This window comes from Lontra canadensis, unplaced genomic scaffold (genome assembly GCF_010015895.1).
Source record: "Lontra canadensis isolate GAN:19392208 unplaced genomic scaffold, GSC_riverotter_1.0 scaffold101, whole genome shotgun sequence".
Taxonomy (NCBI): Eukaryota; Metazoa; Chordata; class Mammalia; order Carnivora; family Mustelidae; genus Lontra; species Lontra canadensis.
In genome coordinates, this window is record NW_022631095.1 from 2,331,601 (window position 1) to 2,353,491 (window position 21,891).

The 21,891-nt window shown below is 36.5% G+C and overlaps 1 protein-coding gene across 1 annotated transcript in view; it reads left to right on the forward strand.

The window, feature by feature from the left end:
* The window catches only part of ADAM32 (ADAM metallopeptidase domain 32), a 185,621-nt gene that overhangs the window by 142,812 nt on the left and 20,918 nt on the right, over positions 1 to 21,891 (forward strand). The window contains exon 18 of the mRNA XM_032838058.1: positions 21,400 to 21,502. Coding sequence (XP_032693949.1) covers positions 21,400 to 21,502 — 103 coding nt within the window. The remainder of the gene's footprint in view (positions 1 to 21,399; positions 21,503 to 21,891) is intronic.

A 21,891-nucleotide genomic window follows, 5' to 3' on the forward strand; every position in this document is an offset into this window, starting at 1 on the left:
ACTATTAGGTGACGGGGTGTGGACCTATTCTTATTGATTTTGAGTGGGGTTCTCTGAACCTCCTGGATTTTGATGCTTGTTCCCTTTGCCATATTGGGGAAATTCTCTCCAATAATTCTCTCCAATATACCTTCTGCTCCCCTCTCTCTTTCTTCTTCTTTTGGAATCCCAATTATTCTAATGTTGTTTCGTCTTATGGTGTCACTTATCTCTCGAATTCTGCCCTCGTGGTCCAGTAGTTGTTTGTCCCTCTTTTTTTCAGCTTCCTTATTCTCTGTCATTTGGTCTTCTATATCGCTAATTCTTTCCTCTGCCTGATTTATCCTAGCAGTTAGAGCCTCCATTTTTGATTGCACCTCATTAATAGCTTTTTTTATTTCAACTTGATTAGATTTTCGTTCTTTTATTTCTCCAGAAAGGGCTTTTATATCTCCAGACAGGGTTTCTCTAATATCTTCCATGCATTTTTCGAGCCCAGCTAGAACCTTGAGAATGTCATTCTGAACTCTAAATCTGACATATTACCAATGTCTGTATTGATTAGGTCCTTAGCCTTTGGTACTGCCTCTTGTTCTTTTTTTTGTGGTGAATTTTTCCGCCTTGTCATTTTGTCCAGATAAGAGTATATGAAGGAGTAAGTAAAATACTAAAAGGGTGGCAACAACCCCAGGAAAATATGCTTTCGCCAAATCAGAAGAGATCCCAAATCGTGAGGGGTTGGGGGGTAAGGGGATAAAAAGAGGTTCAGAAAGAAAAAAAAAATAAAAAGAAAAAAGAAACCAATAAAAAGGAAAACCAATAATGAAAAAAATATAAAAACGAAAAAAAATATATATATTAGATAAACTAGTTAAAAAACGTTAAAAAAGAAAAGGGTAAAAGTTTAAAAAAATTTAGCAGAAGAAGAGAAAAAAATTGAAAAAGAAAAAAAATTAAATTAACTGCAAGGCTATAGAATCATGGGGAGAAAGCCATGAGTTCCGTGCTTTGCTTTCTCCTCCTCTGGAATTCCGCTGCTCTCCTTGGTATTGAAACTGCACTCCTCGTAAGTGAACTTGGTCCTGGCTGGGTTTCTTGTTGATCTTCTGGGGGAGGGGCCTGTTGTAGTGATTCTCAAGTGTCTTTGCCCCAGGCGGAGTTGCACCGCCCTTACCAGGGGGCGGGCTGAGTAATCCGCTCGGGTTTGCTTTCGGGAGCTTTTGTTCCCTGAGCGCTTTCCATAGAGTTCCGGAGGACGGGAATGAAGATGGCGGCCTCCCAGTCTCTGGCCCGGAGGAGCCGAGAGCTCGGGGTCCCACTCCTCAGTGCGCCCTCAGGGAACAGCGTCCAATTACTCCCGTCTGCCTGGCCTCCAGCCGAGCTCCGAGCTCAACGAGCCTGTGACCGGTTCAAGGTAAGCCCGAGCTGTGAGCTCACTCCTCGGCTCCGTCTCTGTAGCCGGCTTCCCCGTTCTAATACCTGCAAGCTCTGCGACACTCAGACACCCCGATCCTTCTGTGACCCTGCGGGACCTGAGGCCACACTGGCCCCGCGTGGGCTTCACCCCAGTTAAGCCTCTGGAGCGATGTCCCTCAGCGGAACAGACTTTTAAAAGTCCTGATTTTGTGCTCCGTTGCTCCGCCGCTTGCCGGGAGCTGGCCCCTCCCCCCGGGGTCTATCTTCCCGTCCCTTTGGATTCACTTCTCCGCCAGTCCTACCTTTCAGAAAGTGGTTGATTTTCTGTTTCTAGAATTGCTGTTCTTCTTCTCTTCGATCTCCCGTTGGATTTGTAGGTGTTTGCAATCTTTAGATAAGCTATCTAGCTGATCTCCCGCAACCTGAAGTAGTCTCAGCTGCTACTTCTCCGCCATCTTGACTCCTCCCCAACACCATTCTCTTTTTTCCTTTTAAAGAGTATTTTGCAAGATACCAAATTCTAACTTGGTGATTATTTTCTTAAGACACTAAATATTTCACTCCATGCTCTTCTTGCTTACATCAATTCAGATAATGGTCTAAATGTAATTTTTATCCTTGCACCTCTCTAGATTTCCCCCCCTTTCTGGCTTTTTTCAAGATTTTTCTTCATCTTTGATTTCTAAAGTTTGAAGATGATATAGCTAGGTGGAAATTTTGCTTGTTGTTTTCTGAGCTTCTTGGATCTATGGTTTGGTGTCTGACCTTAAAAATGTTCAGTTATTATTCATTTAAATATCTCTTATTTCTTTTTTTCTTAATGTTTTCCAAATACACGTATGGTGTGCCTTATATAGTTGTGCCACAGTCCTTGGAATTTCTGGGGTTCTTTTTCAGTCTTTATTTCTCATTAGTTTTCAGTTTTGGAAGTTTCTGTTGAGATATAAAATCAGAGATTCTTTCCTCAAGCTTTACAGGTCTACTCCTGATTCCATCAAAGTCATTGTTTATTTCTTTCACAATTTTATCTCCAGCATTTCTTTTTAGATTCCTCCAGAGACAGAGAGAGAGGGAGAGTGCATACAAAGAAGGAGAGGGAGAAGCAGACTCCCTGCTGAGCAGGGAGCTCAATGTGGGACTCCATCCCAAGACCCTGGAATCATGACCTGAGCCGAAGGCAGAGACTTAATCAACTGAGCTACCTAGGCGCCCCTTTAGATTCTTTAATAGTTTCATTTTCCACCTTTTATTACCCATCTATACTTGCATGCTGTATGTTTTATCCATCAGAGCCCTTAGCATTCCTGGTCTGATAATTCTGACATCCTTGCTTTAGCTGAGTCTGGTTCTGGTGTTTGCTCTGTTCACATTGTGGTTTTTGTTGTTGTTTTGTTTTGTTTTTGCTTTTTTGTATGCCTCGTGATTTTTTTCTTGGTAGCTATACATGATGTACTGAGTAAAAGGAACTAAGAATAATGTATTGGTAAATTGTGTTGGAAAGGTGGGGAGGTGGTAGAATTCTGTAATCATATATAATTAAGTCTCATTCTTTTAATGAGCTTATGCCTCTGGTCTGTGAATTTCACAAGTGCTTTTAAGTTTTATTCCTCTTTTACGTGGGACAGTATGGCTAGAATAGACTGGAATTGGGCATTTCCTTTCCATTATGTCAGTTAGGCTCTGAAAAAAACTCAATAATTTTAGGCTCTGGTAAAATAGTTTCTCTTTAAGTTAGGTCTTGTTAAGAAGAACAGAATACTCCTGCATATTTCAAAACTGGTACTTTTCTCTTCCCCCTGCTGTGAGTACAGGGAATTTTTCTTTTATATTTTCTGTGAGAATCTGGTTGAGCTTCTGGATGTAAAACTCACAAAAGTATGGGGACACTCTAATAACTAGACCCCCCACCCCTGCAACACACTGAAGTTTCTAACTCTAATGGAGCCTCCAAGTAGTACATCAATGACAGTTTCATTTTTTCTACTCTGGTACTGATTCCCATGTGGGCTTCTGTTTTGTTAAGTTGTGACTTTGTGTATATGCCTGTGTCTCCAGTTTTGGAGGTGATAGTTTGTTTGTGATCTCACCTTTCTGATGGATATAGATGAATTATTAATTTTCAGCTTATTCAGCTTTTTACTTATTAGGATAGAGTGGTGACCCCCAAGCTCCTCACATGCCAGACAAGGACAGGTGTTCTGTGCTTGTTCTCACAAAAATTTGAATAGTAGGTCTCTGCTGCTATAGCTAGAGAGATATAATTGGGCATATATAAGTGGAAAATTTATTAAAATGCTTTTCTGAAAACAAAATGAAAACTGCTCTACTAAAACTTCACAGAAGTCTTCCAGTGCAGTGACAGCCAATCCAGCCAATCATATTTCTTTCTTTCTTTCTTTTTTTTTTTTTTAAGATTTATTTATTTATTTATTTGAAAGACAGAGATCATAAGTAGGCAGGGAGGCAGGCAGAAAGAGAGGAGGAAGCAGGCTCCCTGCTGAGCAGAGAGCCAGATGCGGGGCTCCATCCCAGGACCCTGGGATCACGATCCGAGCGGAAGGCAGAGGCTTTAACTGACTGAGTCACCCAGGCGCCCCCAGCCAATCATATTTCTATATAAACACTGAGATTAAATCACTTGGCATTACAAGTACTAAGTAACTATTTGATGAATTGACTGTTAAGGCAACTGACATTGAGTAAATTTGCCTAGGCAAATTGCCTTTATGTAGGTTGCCTTTCAGAAAATTAGCATAAAGTCAAAATCACACAATGGTACAATAACAAATATTAGAATAATAAGGAAAAAACAGATTGTAGTATATAGGAAGTTTAAAAACCCCTCACATTCTAATACAAGTGTAAATCATTATCCAAATTAAAAAAATATTGTCTGTTGAAAATTTTGTTTCAGGGTTCACAAATTTTTTAAATATGCCAAAGGAGTAAATAAACAGGTAAGGCAAATTTGGTATACAACCATGGACATTAAATAGTTATGTTGCCATTGACATACTTACTAAGTTATGTTTTTTTTATTGTAGATTATTTTTTTGAATATCTCTGTGCATGCACATGTGTGTTCGTATACATGTATTTTTGGTGATAGGATTACATAATTATACCAGGGTTATGACATTAATTTTTGTGTTCTCTTGTTATCAGTCTCCATGTATCATTACTTTTTTGTTTACTCTAGACTCATTTATTCAGGTACAAAGCTATATTCATATAGACATGTATTCTTTGATATTAGTTAATAAGTTAACCAGTTAAGCAATTAAGATCCCAGAACTGCTAGGCACAATGTAGGAATGAAAATATTTGCTGAATGTATATCTATCATCTATCTATCTATCATCTATTTATCATCTATTGATTGATAATAGCTAGATAGATACATATAGGCATATCACATTTTTCCATATCTTACATTTTCGTTCAACAATGCTTCACTCAGATGCTTCCAAATGAGGAGATATAGATTTAATAAGTATCCTTGTATATGTATGTCCTTGAATGCTAGAACCTATGTTGCTCTGGGAAGATCACCAGGAGTGTGACTACTTGAAGTATGTATGTGTATCTATATATATATATATTCAAAATTTTAATGATAGATTTGTTAAAGCCAAATTACTTTTCACAAATGCCAAAACACTTTTAATTTTACTTACAATGTAAAAAAACTACCTCTTCCCCCCATCTCTCTCCTTTATTCCCAATCCTCTTGAGCAATGAATGTTATAAATATTACCTTTGAACACTCTGGGCATGTCAAAGAAAATTTATTTGGAGGCTAAATTTGTCTGATAGGTCAATTGTTGACTTGCTAACGATGCAAATTTTCACTCCTTCAAATTCCTAGATACTACTTATTTTCTTTCTTCATAATAAAAGTACTACTTATTTATCATGAAAGACTTTGGAAATTTAGAAATCTAAAATAGAAAGTAAAAATTAACTCTATTTTTATAATGCAGACATAACTGTTCTCCCGAAAGCTTTGTTTCTTTGTTCCATGCATCTACAAGTGTATATATGTATATGTATAAGTATGTATAAATTTATTCATTCATTCACTAAATATGTTTATGTATACATGTGTAGCTTCATTCATTTAGTCATTGATTCAACTAAGAAGACATGGTACTATGTACAGAGGGTAACAGCATGATTTCTCTACCCAAAGCATTTCACTTCTAAGAATTTATCCATCTTTTAAACATTGCCTAAAAATTGTTATAGAAAATAATATTATATAACTTTATTTCTTTTAACCAGTCCCATATGTTCAATATCATATGATGTTTGATTCTTCTTTATTATTGAAATTTGCTTTTATGAGAAACTTGTATATTATTTCTGTGGGAGAGGTTTCCAGAAGTGGATTATAGAGTATAAGATACTTAATCACCTTTAAGATCACCTAAAATTTTTAAGTGATTTCCAGAAACTTTATAAATTTATCCTGTGGTAATAAGTGTATGAGCGTGTCCCTCTCAATTCTTCCTTTCAAGCCTAAGTACTATTTAATTTTTATTTAATTTTTATTATTTATTAAATTTTTAATTTTTTAATTAACATATATTGTATTATTAGCCCCAGTGGTACAGGTCTATGAATCACCAGGTTTACAAACTTCATAGCACATACCTTCCCAATGTCCATAACCCCACCACCCTCTGCCTACCCCCCTGCCCCTGGCAACCCTCAGTTTGTTTTGTGAGATTAAGAGTCTCTTATGGTTTGTCTCTCTCCTGATCCCATCTTGTTTCATTTATTCTTTTCCTACCCCCAAACCCTCACGTTGCCTCTCAACTTTCTCATATCAGGGAGATCATAGGATAATTGTCTTTCTCTGATTGACTTATTTTGCTAAGCATAATACCCTCTAGTTCCATCCACGTTGTCGCAAATGACAAGATTTCATTTCGTTTGATGGCTGCATAGTATTCCATTGTATATATATACCACATCTTCTTTATCCATTCATCTGTTGATGGACATCTAGGTTCTTTCCATAGTTTGGCTATTGTGGACATTGCTGCCATAAACATTTGGGTGCACGTGCCCCTTTGGATCACGACATTTGTATCTTTAGGGTAAATACCCAGTAGTGCTATTGCTGGGTTGTGGGGTAGCTCTATTTTCAACCTTTTGAGGAACCTCCATGCTGTTTTCCAGAGTGGTTGCACCAGCTTGCATTCCTACCAACAGTGTAGGAGGGTTCCCCTTTCTCTATATCCTCGCCAGCATCTGTCATTTCCCGACTTGCTAATTTTAGCCATTCTGACTGGTGTGAGGTGGTTTCGATTTGTGATTTCCTAATGCCAAGTGATGTGGAGCACTTTTTCATGCATCTGTTGGCCATCTGGAAATCTTATTTGCAGAAATGTTTGTTCATGTCTTCTGCCCATTTCTTGATTGGATTATTGGTTCTTTGGGTGTTGAGATTGATAAGTTCTTTATAGATTTTGGATACTAGCCCTTTATCTGATCTGTCATTTGCAAATATCTTCTCCCATTCTGTCAGTTGTCTTTTGGTTTTGTTAACTATTTCCTTTGCTGAGCAAAAGCTTTTGATCTTGATGAAGTCCCAAAAGTTCATTTTTGCCCTTGCTTCCCTTGCCTTTGGCGATGTTCCTAGGAGGAAGTTGCTGTGGCTGATGTCAAAGAGGTTGCTGCCTGTGTTCTCCTCAAGGATTTTGATGGATTCCTTTCTCACACTGAGGTCCTTCATCCATTTTGAATCTATTTTCATGTGTGATGTAAGGAAATGGTCCAGTTTCATTTTTCTGCTTGTGGCTGTCCAATTTTCCCAACACCATTTGTTGAAGAGACTGTCTTTTTTCCATTGGACATTCTTTCCTGCTTTGTCAAAGATTAGTTGACCATAGAGTTGAGGATCTATTTCTGGGCTCACTCTCTATTCTGTTCCATTGATCTATGTGTCTGTTTTTGTTCCAGTACCATGCTGTCTTGATGATGACAGCTTTGTAATAGAGCTTGAAGTCTGGAATTGTGATGCCACCAACTTTGGCTTTGTTTTTCAATATTCCTTTGGCTATTCGAGGTCTTTTCTGGTTCCATATAAATTTAAGGATTATTTGTTCCATTTCTTTGAAAAAAATGGATGGTATTTTGATAGGAATTTCATTAAATGTATAGATTGCTTTAGGTAGCATAGACATTTTCACAATATTTGTTCTTCCAATCCAGGAGCATGGAACATTTTTCCATTTCTTTGTGTCTTCCTCAATTTCTTTCATGAGTACTTTATAGTTTTCTGAGTATAGATTCTTTGCCTCTTTGGTTAGGTTTATTCCTAGGTATCTTATGGTTTTGGGTGCAATTGCAAATTGGATTGACTCCTTAATTTCTCTTTCTTCTGTCTTGTTGTTGGTGTAGAGAAATGCAACTGATTTCTGTGCATTGATTTTATATCCTGACACTTTATTGAATTCCTATACAGGTTCTAGCAGTTTTGGAGTGGAGTCTTTTGGGTTTTCCACATATAGTATCATATCATCTGCGAAGAGTGATAGTTTGACTTCTTGTTTGCCGATTTGGATGCCTTTAATTTCTTTTTGTTGTCTGATTGCTGAGGCTAGGACTTCTAGTACTATGTTGAATAGCAGTGGTGATAATGGACATCCCTGCCGTGTTCCTGACCTTAGCGGAAAAGCTCTCAGTTTTTCTCCATTGAGCATGATATTCGTGGTGGGTTTTTCATAGATGGCTTTGATAATATTGAGGTATGTGCCCTCTATCCCTACACTTTGAAGAGTTTTGATCAGGAAAGGTTGCTGTACTTTGTCAAATGCTTTTTCAGCATCTTTTGAGAGTATTATATGTTTCTTGTTTCTTTTATTAATGTATTGTATCACATCGATTGATTTGTAGTTGTTGAACCAACCTTGCAGCCTAGGAATAAATTCCACTTGGTCGTGGTGAATAATCCTTTTAATGTACTGCTAGATCTTATTGGCTAGTATTTTGCCGAGAATTTTTGAATCTGTGCTCATCAAGGATATTGGCCTGAAATTCTGCTTTTTGAAGAGGTCTTTGTCTGGTTTTGGGATCAAGGTAATGCTGGCCTCATAAAATGAGTTTGGAAGTTTTCCTTCCATTTCTATTTTTTGAAACAGTTTCAGGAGAATAGGAGTTAATTCTTCATTAAATGTTTGGTAGAATTCCCCTGGGAAGCTGTGTGGCCCTGGGCTCTTGTTTGTTTGGAGATTTTTGATGAGTGCTTCAATCTCCTCTGTGGTTATGGGTCTGTTCAGGTTTTCTATTTCTTCCTGGTTCAGTTTTGGTAGTTTTTCTGTCTCTAGGTATGCATCCATTTCTTCCAAATTGTCAAATTTTCTGGCATATAGTTTCTCATAATATGTTCTTATAATTATGTTTCTTTGGTGTTGGTTGTGATCTTTCCTCTTTCATTCATGAATTTTATTAATTTGGGTCCTTTCTCTTTTCTTTTTGATAAGTCTGGCCAGGGGTTTATCAATCTTATTAATTCTTTCAAAGAACCAGCTCCTAGTTTCATTAATATGTTCTGTTTTTTTTTTTTTTTGTTTTCTATTTCTTTTGTTTCCTCTCTGATCCTTATTATTTCTCTTCTCCTTCTGGGTTTAAGCTTTCTTTGTTGTTCTTTGTCCAGCTCCTTTAGGTGTAGAGTTAGGTTGTGTATTTGAGACCTTTCTTGTTTCTTGAGAAAGGCTAGTATCACTATATATTTTCCTTTCAGGACTGCCTTTGCTGTGTTCCACAGATTTTGAACCATTGTGTTTTCATTATCATTTGTTTCCATGAATTTTTTCAATTCTTTTTAATTTCTTGATTGAACCATTCATTCTTTAGAAGGATGCTGTTTAGTCTCCATGTATTTGGGTTCTTTCCAAATTTCCTCTTGCGATTGAGTTCTAGCTTCAGAGCATTGTGGTCTGAAAATATGTAGGGAATGATCCCTAGCTTTTTTTGTTTTTTTGTTTTTTTTTTTTTTTTTTTTTTAAGATTTTTATTTATTTATTTGTTTGACAGAGAGAGATTGATCACAAGCAGGCAGAGAGAGAGGAGGAAGCAGGCTCCCCGCTGAGCAGAGAGCCCGATGCGGGGCTCGATCCCAGGACCCTGAGATCATGACCTGAGCCGAAGGCAGAGGCTTAACCCACTGAGCCACTCAGGCGCCCCGATCCCTAGCTTTTGATACTGGTTGAGACCTGATTTATGACTCAGGATGTGATCTATTCTGGAGACTGTTCCATGTGCACTAGAGAAGAATGTGTATTCTGTTGCTTTGGGATGGAATGTTCTGAATATATCTGTGATGTCCATCTGGTCCAGTGTGTCATTGAAGGCCTTTATTTCCTTGTTGATCTTTTGCTTGGATGATCTGTCCATTTCAGTGAGGGGAGTGTTGAAGTCCCCTACTATTATTGTATGATTGTCGATGTGTTTCTTTGATTTTGTTATTAATAGGTTTATATAGTTGGCTTCTCCCACGTTAGGGGCATAGATATTTAAAATTGTTAGATCTTCTTGTTGGACAGACCCTTTGAGTATGATATGGTGTCCTTCCTCATTTCTTATTATAGTCTCTGGCTTAAAATCTAATTCATCTGATATAAGGATTGCCACCTCAGCTTTCTTTTATTGTCCATTAGCATGGTAAATTGTTTTCTACCCCCTCACTTTAAATCTGGAGGTGTATTCGGGTCTAAAATGAGTTTCTTGTAGACAGCATATTGATGGGTTTTGTTTTTTTTTCCTCCATACTGATACCCTGTGTCTTTGTATTGGGGCATTTAGCCCATTTACATTCAGGTTAACTATTGAGAGATATGAATTTAGTGCCATTGTATTGCCTGTAAGGTGACTATTACTTTATATTGTCTCTGTTCCTTTCTGGTCTACTTCTTTTAGTCTCTCTCTTTGCTTAGAGCACCCCTTTCAATATTTCCTGTAGAGCTGCTTTGGAGTTTACAAATTCTTTTAGTTTTTGTTTGTCCTGGAAGCTTTTTATCTCTCCTTGTATTTTCAATGATAGCCTAGCTGGATATAGTATTCTTGGCTGTATGTTTTTCTTGTTTAGTGCTCTGTAATATATCATGCCAGCTTTTTCTGGCCTGCCAGGTCTCTGTGGATAAGTCTGGTGCCAATCTAGTATTTTTACCATTGTATGTTACAGACTTCTCGTCCTGGGCTGCTTTCAGGATTTTCTCTTTGTCACCAAGACTTGTAAATTCTACTATTGGATGATGGGGTGTGGACCTGTTCTTACTGATTTTGAGGGGGGTTCTCTGTGCCTCCTGGATTTTGATGTTTGTTTCCTTTGTCATATTAGGGAGATTATCTACAATAATTCTCTACAATAATTCTCTCTCTTCTGCTCCCCTTCTCTCTTTCTTCTTCTTTTGGAATCCCAATTATTCTAATGTTGTTTCGTCTTATGGTATCACTTATCTCTCGAATTCTCCCCTCATGGTCCAGTATTTGTTTGTCTCTCTTTTGCTCAGCTTCTTTATTCTCTGTCATTTGGTCTTCGATATCACTAATTCTCTCTTCTGCCTCATTTATCATAGCAGTAAGAGCCTCCATTTCTGATTGCACCTCACTAATAGCTGTTATGATTCAACTAGGTTAGATTTTAGTTCTTTTATTTCTCCAGAAAGGGCTTTTATTTCTCCAGACAGGGTTTCTGTAATATCTTCCATAAATTTTTCGAGCCCAGCTAGCACCTTGAGAATCATCATTCTGAACTCCAGATCTGACATATTACCAATGTCTGTATTGATTAGGTTCCCTAGCCTTCGGTGCTGCCTCTTTTTTTTTTTTTTTATGGTGAGTTTTCCCACCTTCTCATTTTGCCCAGGTAAGAATATATGAAGGAGCAAATAAAATACTAAAAGGGTGGCAAATACTCAGGAAAATGTGCTTTAACCATATCAGAAGAGACACCAAATTATGGGGGGAGGGGAAGAAAGGGGGTAATAAGAAGTTCAGGGGAAAAAAAAGAAAAAAATAAAGAAAAAATATAAAAGAAAATATATATATTAGACTGGTGAATAGAACAGAGTCATCCACTTAATTTCAGGATTATTTTGATCTCTTTGAAGAAACTACCTCCCCAAATTTTAAAGAATGAATATATATATATATATATATATATATATATATACACACACACACACAAAATAAGGGTAAACACAATGAAGGGATGGAATATGAGTAGAAAGATGAAATTTTTTTTTTAAATTTCTAAAAAAGAAGTTGATAAGGTAAGTTGGTTGGGAGAATAAAGAATAAGAAAGTGGAGAGAATTTGCTCACGCTGGAGACTAGAACAAAGCCCTGTGCTAAATTTAGGGTATATATATATATTTTTAAAGATTTTATTTATTTATTTGACAGACAGAGATTACAAGTAGGCAGAGAGGCAGGCAGAGAGAGAGAAGGAAGCAGGCTCCCCGCTGAGCAGAGAGCCTGATGCGGGGCTTGATCCCAGAACCCTGAGATCATGTCCTGAGCCGAAGGCAGGGGCTTTAACCCACTGAGCCACCCAGGCGCCCCTTAGGGTATGTTTTGATCTATCAGAAGAAGTTGTATCCCAATTTTTTTTAGAAGAAAAAACTCTTATGTGTATACAAAAAATAAAGTTAGATACAATGAAGAATAAAATATGACTATAAAAAGAAGGATCAAAATAATTTTTTTAAATGAAAGGTATTATTAAGATAAACTAGTTAAAAAACGTAAAAGAGGAAAGAGTAAAAGTTAAAAAAAAATTAGCATAAGAAAAAAATAAAATAAAATAAAATTAATTAACTTTGCAAGACTAAAGAATCATGAGGAGAAAGCCATGAATTCCATGGTATGCTTTCTCTTCTTCTGGAATTCTGCTGTTCTCCTTGGTAAGTGAGCTTGGTCTTGGTTGGATTTCTTGCTCATCTTCTGGGGAAGGGCCTGTTGTAGTGATTCTCAAGTGTCTGTCTGAGGCGGAATACACCAAGCTAAGTTAATCTGCTCGGGTTCACTTTTGGGAGCTTTTGTTCCCTGAACACTTTCCGCTTTCTGTAGAACTCTGGAGGATGGGAATGAAAATGGCACCCTCCAAATCTCCGGCCCGGAGGACCTGAGAGCTCGGGGCCCCACTCCTTAGTGTGCCCTTTGAGAAAAGCGCTCAATCACTCCCGTCTCCCTGGCCTCCGGCCGTGCTCTGAGCTCACCCAGCCTGTGACCAAGTGTCTTTGTCTCTGGCACACAGCCCCGTCTGGAGTCTCCTAACTCAGCAGATCCCTGCGCACTTCCAGAGTGGTCTCCCTGGATCTTGTGGGGTCTCTGCTCACAGAGCAGTGGCCTGACTGTGCCATGGATCACAGTTTAAGGTAACCCCAAGTTGAGAGCTCACTCTGTCTCTGTAGCCAGCTTCCCCACTTTAGTACCTGTGAGCTCTGCCACACTCAGACACCCCCGATACTTCTGTGACCCTGCGGGACTTGCGACCTCACTGTCCCCAAATGGGCTTAACCCCGGCTTAGCCTCTGGAGCAATGTCCCTCAGTGGAGCAGACTTTTAAAGTTCTGATTTTGTGCTCCATTGCCTCGTTGCTTGCTGGGGGCTGGCCCCTCCTTCTGTGGTCTATCTTCCCATTGCTTTGGATTCCCTTCTCCGCGGGTCCTACCTTTCAGAAAGTGGTTGATTTTCTGTTTCAAGAATTGCTGTTCTTCTTCTCTTTGATCTCCTGTTGGATTTGTAGGTGTTTGCAATGGTTTGATAAGCTATCTAGCTGATCTCCTGCTATCTGATGTATTCTCAGCCTGCTTCTTCTCTGCCATCTTGACTCCTCCCCCTATTTTATTTTTAATATTTGTCAGTTTGATACATAAAAAAAGTTTTCTACTATGGTTTTATTTAATATACTTTGACTATTGAACATATAGTGAGATTGAACATATCTTCAAATGTTTAAAAACCATATGTTGATCTGAAAACCATTTCTTATAGTACAATTGCTATTTTGTAGGGTTGTTCTACTTTTAACTTTTTGAGGAAGCTCCATACTGTTTTCACACAGTGGCTGCACCATTTTGCATTCCCACCAACAGTGCAGGATTTTTCATGTGTCTCTTGGCCATCTGGATGTCTTCTTTGGAAAAATGTCTATTCAGGTCTTCTGCCAATTTTTAAATAGGATTATTTGTTTTTGGATGTTGAGTTTGTAAGCTCTTCATATATTTTGGACAAGTTCCCTTTTTCAGATATGTCATTTGCAAATATCTCTACCTATTCCATAGGCTAACTTCTAGTTTTTTTTTTTTTTCTATACTGTGCAGAGGCTATTTTGATAAAGTCACAAAAGTTTATTTTTGTTTTTGTTTCCCCAGCTTCAGGAGATATTAACCTAGAAAGAAGTTGCTACACCTGATGTCAAAGAGGACTGCATTCTCCTCTAGGATTTTGATGCTTTCCTGTTTTACATTTAGGTCTTTAATCCATTTTGAATTTATTTTTGGATATGGTGTAAAAAAGTGGTCCTATTTCATTCTTTTATACGTGGCTGTCCCGTTTTTCCAAAACCACTTGCTGAAGAGACTTTTTCCCATTGGATATTCTTTCCTGCTTTGTCAAAGATTAATTGACCATATAGTTATGTTTTGACTTCTGAATTTTCTATTCTGTCACATTGATCTATGTGTCTTTTCCTGCCAGAACCATACTGTGTTGATCACTACAGCTTTGTAATATACCTTGAAGTCCAGAATTGTGATACGGCCAGCTTTGCCTTTCTTTTTCAAGGTTGCTTTGGCTATTTGAGGTTTTCTTTGGTTCCATACAAAGTTAAGGATTATTTGTTCTAGTTCTGTGAAAAATGCTGTTTTTTTTAAAGATATATTTATTTGAGAGAGAGAAAGAGAATGTGAATGTGGGAGGGACAGAAGAATAGGAGGAGAGAGAATCTAAGCATGGAGGCGGAAGTGGGGCTCAATCCCATGACCCTGAGATCATGACCTGAGCCAAAATCAAGGGTTGGCTATTTAACAGACAACCAGGCACCCCAAAATGCTGTTGGCATTTTGATAGGGATTGCATAATGTGTAGATTTCTTTGGGTAGTACAGACATTTTAGCAATATTTGTTCTTCAAATCCAAATGGAATGTTTTTTCATTTCTTTGTGTCGTCTTTAATTTCTTTCATCAGTGTTTTATAGTTTGCAGAGTACAAGTCTTGAAACCTCTTTGTTTAGGTTTATTCCTAGGTATTTTATTGGTTTTGATGCAATTATAAATGGGATCAATTCCTTGATTTCTCTTTCTGCTGCTACATTATTAGTGTATAGAAATGTAACATCTCTTTATTTTGATTTTGTACCCTGTGACTTTACTGAATTCAGCAATTAGAATGCTAAGTAATTACCCAACGAATACAAGAACATTAATTCAAAATATACATGCATCCCAATGTTTATAGCAGCATTATGTATAAAAACCAAATTATGGAAACTGCCAAAGAGTCCACTGACTGCTGAATGGATAAAAACGATATCACACACACACACATGCACACACACACACTGGAATATTATTCAGCCATAAAATGAATGAAATCTTTCTATTTGCAATGATGTGGATGGAGCTAGAGAGTATTAATGCTAAGTGGAGTAAGACAGAGAAAGACAAATACCTTATGATTTCGCTAATATGTGGAGTTTAAGAATTGTAGCAAATGAGCAAAGTGGAAAAAAGGGAGAGGCAGACCATAAAACAGACTCTCAATTCTAGAGAACAAACTGATGGTTACCAGAGGGGAGGTGGGCAGGAGGCTGGGTTAAATTGGTGTTGAGAATTAAGGAGTGCACTTTGATTGTGATGAGCAGCAGGTGTTGTGTGTTGAATCACTATATTTTAATCTGAAATTGTTATTACGCTGTATGTTAACTGAAATTTAAATAAAAACTTAAAAGCAAATCAGTATGTGTCATACTGATGAATCTTAACAAATCTAATATATACATCCAGTGCTAAGTTCAGTTTATGTTAAAGAAGTTTAAATCATACTTTAAGAGCATAAACCTAAAATATGTTGTATGTGTATTGTGTTCTTATAGTTGAAATATTTTGTTTTGATGTTACGATCATCATTTAAAAGAATTAAAGCCTCATTTTTTTTTTTAAGATTTTCTTTATTCATTTTGAGAGAGGAAGAGAGGGAGAGAGAGAGAAGGAACAAACAGGGGGAGCGGCATTGGGAGAGGGAGAAGCAGACTATTTGCTGAGCAGGGAGTTCAGTGCAGTGCTCCATCCTGGGACCTTGCACCAAAGGCAGACGCTTAACCAACAGTCACGCAGGTGCCCTAAAACTACTCTTCTTGATAGATATATTTTAATGGAAAAGTTGTTTCTGCCTTTTGGCCACTGGGCTTCTAATTTCCATGTGGTGTCTAAGAGGTGGTGCTGTGTATATTATCATTTGTCAGATATGTATAATGGCTGTTTTATTTATTGACCTGACTATTCTCACTAACTATAATACTATTTTATAGCAGTTGGTAAAAATCCATTATATATTAATATTATATATGTCAAGTTTTCTAATTATTCTTTCTTGGATTATTTATTCAAATCTTTGATATTGTTCTCAGGAAGGTTTGGTGGTCTTTTTCATATGATGTTGAATATTTCTTTTTAAAATTATTCCTCTGTATTCCAAAGTTTCTTTTTAGTGTGTTTAGGGATCTTTTCCCATTATGTTTAGAGTGTAAAAAAGTTAATAATGTTTGCATATTCATTTCTATTCATGTAACTTACTAAACTTATCACTAGAAACCCCAGAAAAGTCATTACTTGACGAGGAACAGTAAATTTATCCTAGAGAAAAGGGTATTCTAAATCTTCCCTATCAAAGTTTAAAAGGCTTGATCAATCTGTTTTGCAAGTAACTTAGCTGCCTTCCAGCACAAAGTATAGCAGTCTTTAAAAGAAAGCAACAAAATCTATACATTCTACAATATAATATCCACAATATCTAGTGTAAAACTTTTAAAAGTAAGGAAATATGCAAAGGGGGAGAATTATGTGACCCATATCAGAAAAAATATTAGCCAATAAAGATAGACCCTAGAATGTTTAAAATGATATAATTAACTGACAGGGACTTTTTAAAGTGATTATTATTCTCAGGGACTTAACAAATATTAACATAATAATAAGAGAAAGAAGAGATATAAAACACAAATGGGATTTCTAGAAATGGGAAAATAATATAATTAAAATGAAAATTCCATGGATGGGATTAACAACTCGATAGACACAAAAGATAATTTCAGTGAATTTAAAAATAAGCTGATAGAAACTATTCGAACTGAAGGAAAAGGATTTAAAAGGATTGGAAAAAAAGAAAAAAACATGAACTAGTAATTCCTGGGATGATATCAAGCGGATTGGTATATCTGTAATTGGAGTTATAGAAAAAGAGAGAAAGGACGCTAGAAAAATTTTTTACAATTTTCAAAATTTGGTGAAAACCATAAACTCAAAGTTCAGAGAAATTCAATAAATCTTAAGCCAGAAAAACACAAAGAAATACACATGTGAAGGCACATTATAATCAAATTACTGAAAACCAGTATTAATGATAATATTTTAAATGTGGCCAGAGAAGCAAGACACATTGTGTCCAGAGGAGCAATGGCAAGAATAACTTCAGACTTTTTATCAGAAAATATGTAAGTCTGACAACAGTTAAATTACATTATTTAAATGTGAGGGAAAAACTGTAAAGTAAGTATTCTATAACCAATGAAAATATTTTGAAAATTAAGGGTAGAAAAGACTCTTTTTGATATGAACATCTGAGAGAATTTATCAGTAGAAAATATGCACCAAAGGAAATACTAAACTATAGGTAGAAGGAAAATAATGTCAGATGGAAATGTGGATCTAAACAAAGCATTGAAGAGTGATGGAATGAAAAATAAGTGGATAAAATACTGTATTTCATTTATTTTTTTGGCAGAGAGAGAGAGAACAAGTAGGCAGAGCAACAGATAGAGAGAGGGGGGAAGCAGGCTCCCCGCTGAGCAGAGAGCCTCATGTGGGGCTCAATCCCAGGACCCCGGGATCACGACCCGAGCTGAAGGTAGAGGCCTAACCCACTGAGCCACCCAGGCTCCCCCTTTTAAATGTTTTTTTAAAAGATAATTGACTATCTCAAGGAAACAATAATAATGTATCATGGCATTTGTAACATACTTAGACAAAATAGTTTCTGTTGTTTTTAATATCTCATTTTATGGATATTAAACTATTCATTTATCTGTTGGTGATAATTTGATAGTTTCAAGTTTTGGCTGTTTTGAATAAAGCTGTTTTGAATGATTTTTACTGTGGTAAAAAACAAAATTTGCCATCTTAACATTTTTAAATGTGCAGTTCAGTAGTATTACATATATTTACATTGTTGTGAAACAGATCTCCAGAACTTTTTTATCTTGGAAATATGAAATGCTAATATTCTTTTTGGTATTCTGAGCACCCAGTTTCCAGTGTGGGTGATAGGATTCTTCCTATACCAAAAAGCAATTCTTGGACACCAGCAGAATTCAATTCAATTCTATCTACTTAAAGATGACATCAGGTTCCATAGGTTAAGGGTCCTGTCCTACAAGACTGCATGCACAATCCCCTCCCCGTACATATGCCAGTTTCTATCCTAGGTGATATCTTAGGCTATCACCTGTGCTTCAGACCAATTGGCTATAGATTGGAAGTTCCAATGACTTCCTCCTTGGCAACTCAGTTCAAACATCAATTGCAAGCCCAGGTTGTTACCTGTACTTCTAACTGGCTATAAATCAGAGGTTCCCAAGATTCCTTCCTTGGATTCAATTAATTTGCTAGAGTGGCCCACAGTACTTAGAGAAGCATTTTGCTTACTAGATTACTCTTTTATTATAAAAAGATATAATTCAGGTACAGCCAAGTAGAAGAGAGATGTATAGGGAAAGGGTGCCAAACTTTCATGCCCTCTCTGTATGCACACTGTCCTCAAATCTTTACGTGTTCACCAACCCAGAAGCTCTCTGAATCCTGTCCTTTTGTGTTTTATGGAGGCTTCATTTCATAGGTACAACTGATTGAGTCATTGGCCATTGACAATTGATTCAACCTCCCTGAAGGTTGGGGGAGGGGTAGAGCAGGACTGAAATTTCCAACCATCTAATCATATAGCCACATGGAATCATGTGGATTCCACTGGCAACCAGCTCCCATCCTTAGATGCCTTCAAAACTTAACTTCATTTACATAACAAAAGACACTTGAATCTCTCTCAACATAGGAAATTATAAGGGTTTTGGGAGCTGTAAACCAGAAACTGTGGACAAAGACCAAATACATATGAAAAATACATCAATCATCTGAATGATGAAATATTTATTTCTTATAAATCACAATATTGCAATACCCATAGATGGTAACTTTTCTTTCCTCTATTCCAACAGTCTCTGAAAACCCCCATTCTACTTGTTTTGATGATTTTGACTACTTTAGATACCTCATAGATTCTACTAAGCATAGAAACTTACAGTGGAAAAACCTCATATAAGAGTAATACTATATTTGTCTTTTATTGACGACTCATTTCAGTCATCTATGTTTTAGCATGTGATAGGACTGCCTTCCTTTTTAAGGTTGAATAATATTCCCTTGTATGTATGTACCATATTTGGTTAATACAGTCATTTGTTAGTGGACATTTGGGTCATTAACACATCTTAGCTCTTGTGAATAATACTTCTGGGGTCATAGGTGTGCAAATTTATACTTTGGGACTCTGCTTTCAGTTCTTTATTATAATAATCATCCTAATGGGTATAAGATGATATTGTAATTTTCATTTGTATTTCTCTTATGACTATGGATGTTGGACATCTATTCATATTCTTACTGGCCATTTGTATATTATCTTTGGAGAAATTTCTATTCAAGTCCTTTGCCCATTTAAGTAGGTTATCTGATTTTTTAAAAAAATTATTGTTGAGTTGTATGAACTCTGCATATTCTTGATATTACTCTCTTGTCAGATATATGATTTGCAAGTCTTTTCTCCTGTCCTATAGATTACCTTGTCACTCTTTTGATTGTATCGTTTGATTTACAAAAGTTTTTAAGTTTGTTGTAGATCCATTTGTCCATTCTTATTATTGTTGCTTGTGCTTTTAGTCCAAGAAATGATTGTGAAGTCCAATATCATAAAGCTTTTTCCCTATGTTTTCTTCTAGGAGTTTATAATCTTAGAGTTCTTACATTAGGTTTTTAATCCATTTGAGTTTATTTTTGTACATGATGTGAGATAAAGATCTAATTTCATTCTTTTGCATTGGATATCCAGTTTTCATTTGCAGGTTTCATTCCCATTGAGTGGGCTTGGCATCCTTGTCATAGATCATCTGACCATTTAATTAATATATTACTGATCACAGTAATTGAATAACTGAATAAATAAATGAAATAAGTGGATAGAAGGGAAAATTCTTCCTTATAGTGTTATCAATATAGAAGGAATAATGAAGTTAAATAATTATGAATGGATATTCAGACTAATCAGTGAAATTATTATGAGGATCCAGATGCTTACAGAATCTCACAACTGTTTCCTCATAGATTACTTACTAATTGCAAATGGAAGCATAGAAACTTACAGTGGAAAAACCTGGAAGACAGCAATTAACCAAGTGATCCAAAAGTAACAATAGAATATTAGGACAAACTGACAACATGCATCTCCTGAGAAGGACAACATCCCCTCTGTGAAGTATTTCAGAGTAAAAGTCCACACACACACACACACACACACACACAGCACAGCATAAAGGTGGTGTGACAAAAGCTGGGACAATGGATACCCTGATAGAACACTTTTTTCCCCTCTGTACATTTAAGTCATGGAATTAGATTCAAGTTGTTGAATAGAGATCTTAGAAACTGAGAGATATTTTATATTATTTTGAGAGGAAGAATAGCAAGAGGTCAAGGGCAGGGCCCCTGAAACCAGATTACTTAGGTTTAAATACTTTTTCCGTCACTTACTAGCCGTTTGACTTTTGACAAGTTAAATATCTATGCCTCAGTTTCTTCTTCTATATAGTGGGAATAGTAATAGTCTCAAACCTCACAGGGCTGTTGTGAAGGACTTAATGAGTAAATCTAAGTAGTATTCAGAATAGAGATTAACACATAGTAAGTACCATAAAGGTGTTTGCTATTACTATTTCATTTATTTATATATTAATTACAGAAACCGTCAGTTGCTAATCTAAGTATCTGATGGCCTCTTGGAATACAAAAACCCTTGGATTAAGAATCAAGCAAATAGGATCACCTGGATGGCTCAGTTTTTTAAGCATCTGACTTCAGCTCAGGTCATGATCCCAGGGCTCAGCAGGGAGTCTGCTTTTCCTCCTCCCCATTCCCCTCCCCTTGTTCTTTCTCTCTTTTTCTCTCTCAAATAAATAAAATCTTAAAAAAACAAAACAAAACAAAAAACCCACAACCCAATCCTGGTGAAGGACAGTGGGATTGTAGGTACAAATATTTCAAGCTAGCACATAATGTCACTGAGCTTGGAGATAGGAAGAGATGTGCACAACCAGTTCTGGAGGTGGTCCTAGCTGGCTCCAGGGTACCGCTGGATGGGTCTCATTCTCATTAGAATTTAAGGATATGTTTCTGAAATTGTAAACTAAGTTTTCAGGTGAATATTTGAAAGTTAAATTTTCTTGATGTAAATTCTATGAGCCTCTATAGCTTTTTAAAAAACTGTGTCATGTTTTTGGTGTGTGCATTAGAAACCAAACATTTGATTTGTAGGATTATCTTTGTAAATAAATAAAATTACACTAAATGAAAATACAAAAGTAAGCTTTATGATCCATCTGGTAATTTTACTTTTTATGAGAAAATAGTTTTAAATGATCATTTAAGTTTTTAAAAATGATCCTAGGTATGCAATTCCAATGAAACGTGCCATTGCTTTGAGGGCTACCGGCCTCCATTTTGTGAAAGGCGTGGCAGAGAAGTTTCTAGTTTGTCTGGGAAGCAGGAGGGCAAGTATCTAATATCTTTACATATTCAGTTAATAAATTCTCAAATTGTTTATCTTCATAAAAACAAAGGTAGATTTTTGATGCCTAGAAGGCAATATTTACAATTAAAAGGTAAACCGTCTTCTTTTCAAGAAATGAAAACCAAGTATGTCTTCTTAATCTTACTCTTCTAATATTGACTCTCAATATCATGATTGAAACTGAGAGTATCTTTTAAATTTTTATTTACTGATATCATTGACTTTCTCCATTAGGTTGTCCTGTAAATTTATTGGCTTACATGATTCCACATTATATACTATTGACGTTTTGGGGTCCAATTTAATGGTGCTGTAGTGAGATTTTGCTATAGCTATAGTATAATGTAGAGTATGTTGGAACTTTCTGGA